The following is an 8,875-nucleotide window of genomic DNA, read 5'->3' as shown; positions in this document are numbered from 1 at the left end:
GATGTTTGACACACACACACAAACACACACACACACACACACACACACACAGAGAGACACACACACACGTATTAAACACTTATTAAATTACAGACAGAAAATGCTTTAACCAAAAGTTAAATCAATCCTAAAGGTTGATTCAACAGACATAAACCTGTATTGACTATGACAGTGTGGAGAGTTGGAGACTGCAGCGCTGATGATCATTGTGCCTCACACTTTCAAACTCGTCATTTCACAACACTGAGGCGAGGAAACGAGCCAGCGCTATCAACACTGCTGCCCCGAGGGCTCTTCCCACTCAAGTCCCGAGAGCCACAGAGGAATCTTGGGAATACCACGGCAAAATGAAGAACACTTGATTCGAAAACATTTCCGAGGTTTGCTTTTTTATCGTTTGTGTCTCGATAAACTGGTTGACGGATCATACCTTCATTTCCAGATCACGACACCGATGAAAATGACATCAGTCACCGCAAGTAGATCAGCAGCGTGTAGATAACAACCTATTTCGCCTTTCAAATAATAAATGATAAACAAGTGACATCATGCAGGGACGACAGCAGTGCTTAACCTTTAGTTTTACAACGATGTATAGACCTAAATAAGAATTTCGGATTACTGATACAAAGCACGCCTGCACCCGCTTCAGTCCGGATTCGACCCGCAAGCTTCATCCCGGTTCCGCAAAGAAACTCAACCCAAAAGTGTTGAAGAGCTCCATGCATTCAAAAAGGTGGGTTCGGAGTGATTTCGTGACAAATAACTTTTGTCAAATGACAAATGATTCTTTTGAAAAATTCTGCAGTGGTTACTTTAACAGTGAAGACCTCCTCTTAAATGATATAGAGAACATTATATTGCATATCTTATAGTTTTGACTTGAAAGTATGCATCACATAGTAAGTAGTCGAGTTCTTTTTCTTCAGTGCTGATCTAAATGTAAGGATTGTGTTTAATATTAGGAATAATTGTAATTTTTGCATTACTTAGGATAGAAGAAAGGGAGAACGGGATTTTTAGATGTTATGCATAGCACTAATGAGCATTATTTTGCTGCGTCTCTAAATTTGAATATTTTACCCTCTGTCGCACTCATAGAGACGCTGCTAATGATCAATTAAACTCACAAATGGTTGAACATCGGTGTTGGCTCATTAAAGATAAGGTATCATAATGTTATGTTTTGGCTTTATGTACCTCCAATTAATTTTCTCTAATCTCAAAATAAAATGAAGACATCACAGTTGAACTGTAAATAATATAGTGGTTCTTTCAAAACCTTATAGGACGCATCTCTGGAGATATCATTCATTCTCCACCACTGTGCAAGCGCCATCTGTTGGACTGCAACAGCTGACCACTAAAAGCAAAACCATATAGCCTGCCCTATAACAAATCCACATTCCCTCCTCTTCTGTAGGACCTTTCAGTTACCGTGAACTGTCAAAATCTCAACAAGACTTTTATGATTGTTTATTACTTTAATTAATAGCTTTTATACTTTACAGATGGGCAAGCATCATTCATTCTTCATCTTATGTTCACACAAATAAAAAAGTAGTCCAAGTATGATTATGTATTATATAAATATTTAACATTTTTTAGTAGTGCATCTTGTTAAGGTAATCTGTCAGGGGGACTTAATGAAGCAACTGCAGTGACATGAGCTTGTTAGATCTCTTAACTGGTGTCACATCACATATTGGCTAGATGGTTTAAAAACCCTATGGCATTGACAATGTATGCTGATGCTTAGGGTGCATTTATGTTGACAGAGACAGTGATCAAACATTATGCAGTTGCAGTTTAGTTGTGGGTGGTATGGGCTCTTTCATTTCTAATTTGAAGTATCGGTTTGGAAAGAAGCATCTGTCCTTTCTGATTTCTTCCTAAAATCAGTCTACTGTACAAATAAATCATAAATTCCAAATGCATTTTTAATCAGAAACTGATTCTCTCTTTTGCATTTAAATGAGTATGTAACACAGGGGTGTCCAATCCTGCTCCTGGGGGCTACTGTCCTGCAGAGTTTAGCTCCATCCACAATTAAACACACCTGAACCAGAGAAATCAAGATCTTCAGGATTACTAGAATCTTCTAGGCATGTATGTTGGGATAAGCTAAACTCTGCAGGACGTTGGCCCTTCAGGAGCAGGATTGGACCTGCTTTAACCCATTAAAGGGATAGTTCACCCTATAATATAATTTAATTTAATATATATATATATATATATATATATGTTTAAAAATAAAAAAAGGTTATTTGAAAGTATGTTTTATTCTGGATTACAATTATAACAAGTAGTAACAACATTAAAGAAACAATTTATTGTTGATATAAAAGTGATATAAAAGAATGAATTCATATGTATTTGCAAAATAACTGTTAGCCTAGGCCCTAGGCTATATAATATGAATCAATCAACTATTTCTTCAAAATGGGGCTATTTTTTCCACCGTACGTGACCACCATCATGTATTATGATTTATATTAGACAGACAGAGCAATCTTTTTTGGATACATTAATAATAGAGGCTTTAACTATTATGTAGGCCTATACTAAATATGGTAGTTATACAGCTCTGGACATGTGACTATTTACACCAGCCATGCAAAAAATCAAAACAAATCAAAACCATCTACTTTCATTTGTAGTGTGTGCAATACATCAACTCTTTTTGTGCACAGATGGGATTAAATGGGCAAATTGGTGAATTTGTGTATAAGACACAAGTAAGCTATTTAATTACCAAGGTAATTTTAGTACTTGATAAATACATTTTCACTCTCATTTTGATTCTCTCAAAACTGAAAATGCATACAGGAAAGTTACACTTGAGCTATTTATTAAAAAGTAACAAGTAATGTGTTCACTTTCTTGAGCTCGCAGACATGGCAAACGGCTGAAGTTCTTTTCAAAGCCCATGCGTAATTTGAAACTAGTGAGGGGTTGGTGGCGAAACAGTGACTTCTTATTGGTGCACTTCTTAGTGTAGGCTGCACCCTTGACACTAGCGAACTGGAAGATCGATGGCACGTTTCTAGTGAGGGTTGGGAATGTGTGAACACGGAGAATACCTGACAAAAAGCAGCGATACTTGTACGACGGAAGGGCGTGCGGCATGATTCGTTATGTTGCGGTTCTTCAGCAACTTATAATCAAACGGAAAGTCGCAGCATTGCTCTAATTCGCCTTTCCTCACATTGTTGGTGTAAATAGGGTGAGGAGAAGAGCGCTGTCCCGTGCTGGATGGATGGTTATGGGGAAAGGAGCAGGACCTTCGGCGCTACAAGTCTGCCAGTTCGTTGTACTGTTTCTCTGTCTGTTTCCAACAGGTAAGAAAAACATTTATAAGCCAATTCGAGATTTTGGACTGGAAATAAGGACACGTAGGCCTATATGTTTTTTCTGAAAATTCAGCTTTGATCACAGCAATAAATTACAGTTTACAATATATTTACATAGAAAATGGTTTAAATTGTGCTAATATTTTTATCAAGCGACTTGCAACAAATAAAAAAGATGAAAGACCCAGACTTTTTGAATGGTTGTGTATTTTAATGGGCCCTTTTTTTTTTTTTTTTTTTTTTTTTTTTTTGATATTGAATTGTCGAAGCAATGATGTAGTAACCTAATCCTTACAAAACAGCAAACACTCAAAGCAATTAATCATGTTGAAATAACGCAGACAAACGCATGCTTTGTTACTTAGCAGCAAATTAAACGCAGTTGGGTGTATTTTGTCTTGTCATGACCCAGTTATGGCTGGCAAAAGTTATTTATCTTCCAAAACATTGTCTGTGCATTCCTTCATTATGCACGCTTGAATAATGTTGTTTATAACTTTCAAGTTAACGCTACACATAATACATCTAAGTTTAAGGTGTTAAATTTCGATCTAAACTTTTTCGCATTGAATAAGTTGCGCAAAAAACAAAAACAAATGTGTGCAGAGTTAGAGTGATGATTTTAGTTGTTTTCGAGCCATTGTTTAAACCTTGCGAGAAAAGCGTGGTGATCCGAAGGTTCGGTTCGATTCTGCTGCACTACCGCAGTGTTTCCCACAGCTCTGGCGGAGACGTGCTATTGTGTTTGGGGGAAGGGAAGCGAACCCTCCACATCTATAACATGTCTTTGCTGAACTTGTGGGGGCAAAATTTCCAAAAACCATTTCACAAACACAGTAAAGCCTTTTAGAACGTGTGAAGACCGTCTGAACTAGTGAAACTGTTCTTAAATGGAACGAAAACTTTTTAAAATCTAAAAATGAAGTTGTCTGTATAAGTAGGCTATTTTAAATAGATATAAGTGTATGGTTAAATTCACTAAAAAATTTGTCTGAATTAACAGTGCTGTAAATACGGTAGCTATGCCTTGACTTCACAGTGAACAGTAGTAGAAAAAGACTGTAAAGTTAAAGGGGTCATATGATGAAATTTTAAGTTTTCATGTTCATGCAAAGAAAGAAGGCGTAACTTTTATTCTCTCTGTTGCCGTTGCTGCTTCTGACTCACAGCCTGTAAGTACGTTTTCATTAGGGATGTAACGATTAACCGCGAGCCGGTTGAAAATCAATTTAAATATGTGATGATTCAAATCGGTTGAGATGCTAAACAAATTGCGATTCAGTTAGGGGTAGGAGTTTATATGAATGTATGTCTGAGGGGATCGTACTGTCTTTAGAAAATTTTAGATGGTATTTTTTCTTTTCATCTTGCCTCTATATAATGTATATTCTCTGTATAAAGCATATTAAAGTTCATAAGTGCAGCGCTGCTTTGTTTACAGTGGTAACCAAGGAAACACTGTATAATTGCTGTTCATAAGCGCAGCCGCCGCTTTGTTTACACAAGCTGTTTATCACAGCTCCAGACTTATTTGTTCATTAATGATGTCATCAGCGACTAGTCGACTTCGACTCGACTTTCAAATCAGAAGTCGTTCAACCCCTAGTTTATAATGGGTTTTAATGTTTTTGTCTCGTCGCTCCGGGACAGGGCATCACAGTATGGTAGGGGCGTAACATTTCCGTCACACGCTTGAGGAATTCGGCCAATCACAACACACTGGATAGCTGGCCAATCAGCGTACACCTCGCTTTTCAGAACGATGAGCTTTGTAAAAAGCAACCAGGCAGGGCATAGAGGAGCAACAATAATGTACATTATGTGGAAAATAATGTGTTTTTTGAACCTTAAACCGCATAAACAAATTGCATTACACCAAATACACAAAATAATGTTATTTTTAGCAATGTCATATGACCCCTTTAAAGTGTAGTGTTGTAGGATCACAGACATTATATCTGTTTGCACTACATTAGAGTCTTTTTTATAGATTAACAGTAATATTTGATGTCCACGGTATTAAATTGATACTTATGTTCCCAGCATACACTGTCATGAATGAGTTTTGCAGTTGCTGTCACTTGAAGTTACTTGTTTTGTTGTGTTCTGAGTTTATCTAAAATTAAAATTTGAATGTGACCATTATTGATATTTGTCTATGCAGTGTTTATGTCAGCATGTTTGATTGACCACTTCTAAAATTCACCAGAGATCATAACCACTCAATTAGAATACATTTTTTTCTTTAACAAACACGAATACCAATATGGTTTTAAATGATTAATGACCTAGCAGGCATTAATTTCACAGTGAATTACATGATTGTGGGTCAACAGTGTTTTCCAAATGTGATAATTAATTCCAGTGTATCTCACTATAATGGAATTTACAAGTGTTGTTTTGTTCTGTCAATGCTCTGGTCAGTTATAAGTAGTGTGCAGTTTGATTTCACACCTTGTGTCTCATCTTCTTTCAAGTTATTTAACCCCAAACAAAAGGCATTCATGCAAGCACTAGTCGTTGACATCTTAAATTAGCCTATTGTTTCTTCTCAGATGGATGATAAATGCCCTTTGTAGCTGGAAGGTAGAAGATGTGTGTGTGTGACTGAGACAACAAAGATTGTTGCGTGATCATTTGGAAACAAAGTTGTGTGTAGTTTTGGTATGTCCTTGCATTTTATCAAATGGAAATGATGAAAAAACATGATTGAAAAGCCTTCAGATTTCAATTCAGCTCTTGTAATCCGAGAAAGGGGAATGTGCTTGAAATTGCTTTTGCCTTTGATTATGGCCGTTTGCTCTGGACAGGGGGCTATCTCATATTCAGTTTGACCTGTGGAATGGTGAGACCTACTCTGTGTTCCGCCCATTGGTCCTGGAGCCAGTTTCTCTCCAGAGATCCTGTTTCTTTAAGGCAGTCCTTAGCCCCCCTTCCCTCCTGCCCTGCATGGCTGATGAAACTCTACCTAATCCCTTTACACAGGGCTAATTTATGACTGCTGGATTCTTCTCAATGGCAAATTGCATTGTCTTCATTCAGAGTCCTAGGACTACATCCTCCCACAGACACACACACACACACACACACACACACACGCACACACACACACACAGCTAACCCCTTCTGTTAAAACCCTAAGTGATTTTTTTCAGATGTGCATTTGCCCTCGGTCACTGACACCCATGGTGCTTCACTCAAAAGCACCCCCACGATCTGCTTAGCAATGCAAAATTACAGCACAAGGTGTGACGAGTGTGAATATGATACGAGATGATTAACACTTCTAAATAATAGACTTGTGTTGGTGTGATTGTCAGTTTGAAGGCTTCCTTTCCATTTGTCTTAATGCTTTTCATTTGTGTTGCACCTTAAAAAGTGTGAAATTGCTCGATATCCAAATGGGCCCATTTACTAATATAAAGTGATGTCATTCATGGTGAGGTTATGAAGTTAGATAAGCTTGTCGAGAGTTCATTACTTTGTAATGATGCCTATTTAGATGCTTATTGCTTTACGTTTTGTATTACAATAGCTCTTAAGTGTTGAGCTTTTCTCCCCTGTGATCGACATAATCAGAATATTCCATTAACATTTTGAATTTCACATTAAATCAACAAATGTTGATTGGCCTACTTTAATGTTTTTTTTATTTATTTTTGAAAAGGCAACAAGACAACAATAGCCTTGCTTTATACTACATTTAGAGCACTTAGACTTGATGGAAGTTGGCAAAACACAGAAACTTGGAACTTAGTTGGAATGTTGTTTTTTATTACTGATGGAATTAAAGCCTCACTTTGTCCAGATGTAGAGAGAATTCATGTGTTGTTATGAGAGCCTTGAGCAACTAGCATTCATGAACATAACAATAAACTGAACTTCATTTAAAGTTCAGTACTGACATAATCAGAATAAAAAGTATTACTAAATGAAATGTGTATAAAAAGCGCAAAGAGGGTGTAAAATTAACTATAAGAAATTAAAATGGGCTATTCTTGATTAAAAATGTAAAGGACAAGTTATTTTACGACTCTTCTTCTCAAAAGCCTTTGTTTTTATTATAACTGTTCGTTTTCAATTTAAAAGCTTAATCAGTTTTGTCAGCTACTCCGGTTGATACTTATTTCATTTCAGCTTTCTGTAAAGTTAGTTTGACCATGACAGGGTGTTTATGTTATCTCTCTTTTCACTTTACAGCAACTCTGCAGTGTAAGATCCTCAAGTGTAACTCCGAGTTCTGGGCCTCCACCTCCAGCTCTGGCCCAGAAGAGGAGTTCTGCACCGCTCTGAGAGCGTATAACAACTGTGTCCGACGCACTGCCCGTACGTGCCGGGGTGACCTGGCCTACCATTCAGCCCAACATGGTATCGAGGATCTTATGAGCCAACACAATTGCTCTAAAGAAGGGCCCACTACCCAGCCTCATGCCCGCACACCCCCACCCCCGGTCCAGCCACCACCGGACATCAACGTTCCCTCTGACAGGCCAGAGGTGTGCCATTACGAGCGGAGTTTACCACGTAATGCTGCGCCTCCCAATTACACTCACTGTGGCTTTTTTGGGGACCCACATCTCCGCACATTCAACGATGACTTTCAGACCTGTAAAGTTGAGGGAGCCTGGCCACTGATTCACAATAAGTACCTGTCTGTGCAGGTTACGAACACTCCTGTTGTACCTGGATCTTCTGCTACAGCTACTAGCAAGGTAAGGATATTTTGTGCCTCACATAAAAAACAAGCAAAAGTCATTTCAGCATCAGTCTGTGGTCTTATTTCAGCAGCTGATTTTCAACCATAGCCCAAATTTTAAGGAACTTTAAAGGGGTCATATGTAGGCCTGTCGCGATAATTAAATAACCGTCTAATCGCGATTATTTGATCTAACCGCGGTTGTTTCAGACAACCGCGATTATTGTGCTTTTTATACGAGACAAGGGGGAGTCATACACCAAAAGAAACAGAAGAGCACCAGTTTGCTTTTCATGCACTGTATAGCCTATACAGGGCTCCAGACTCATTCTTCCCACTGGTCGCTCTTTTGCAACTAACTTTCTCAGCTGGTAGCACGATCACATGATTTGGTCCCAATATTTAGAACGTTTAGCAAACACTGAGGAATCAAATGCATAAATAAAAGAGATCCTCCATGTGAGGTAAACAGCAAAGATAAGTTTTTCAAAAATGAAAAAAAAAGAAAAAAGTAAAACTAACGGTGACAGTGCTTTGCATGTTAATCGTGATAAATCGGCATAATCGCCAAAGCCCTAAAACAGACAATTAATCGCAATAACCGTGACTATTTTTAAACAATTAATTGACAGCCAAATTTCATAATCGTGACAGCCCTAGTCATATGATGTTGCTAAAAAGAACATTATTTTGTGTATTTGGTGTAATGAAAGGTGTTTATGTGGTTTAAGGTTCAAAAAACACATTATTTTCCACATACTGTAAATTATTGTTTCTCCTCTATGCCCCGCCTTTCTGAAACGCATCGATTTTTACAAAGCTCATC

The 8,875-nt window shown here is 37.8% G+C and overlaps 1 protein-coding gene across 1 annotated transcript in view; it reads left to right on the top strand.

The window, feature by feature from the left end:
• Nucleotides 1-386: 386 nt before the first annotated feature.
• Nucleotides 387-8,875, top strand: part of LOC107690376 (repulsive guidance molecule A-like) — a 12,682-nt gene continuing 4,193 nt past the window's right edge. Inside the window, exons 1-3 of the mRNA XM_016488686.1 lie at nucleotides 387-736; nucleotides 3,226-3,341; nucleotides 7,554-8,065. Of these exons, the coding sequence (XP_016344172.1) occupies nucleotides 723-736; nucleotides 3,226-3,341; nucleotides 7,554-8,065 (642 nt within the window). The 5' untranslated portion in view covers nucleotides 387-722. The remainder of the gene's footprint in view (nucleotides 737-3,225; nucleotides 3,342-7,553; nucleotides 8,066-8,875) is intronic.

This window comes from Sinocyclocheilus anshuiensis, unplaced genomic scaffold (genome assembly GCF_001515605.1).
Source record: "Sinocyclocheilus anshuiensis isolate Anshui unplaced genomic scaffold, SAMN03320099.WGS_v1.1 scaffold609, whole genome shotgun sequence".
Lineage (NCBI taxonomy): Eukaryota > Metazoa > Chordata > Actinopteri > Cypriniformes > Cyprinidae > Sinocyclocheilus > Sinocyclocheilus anshuiensis.
This window is presented reverse-complemented; position numbering and strand designations above follow the sequence as displayed.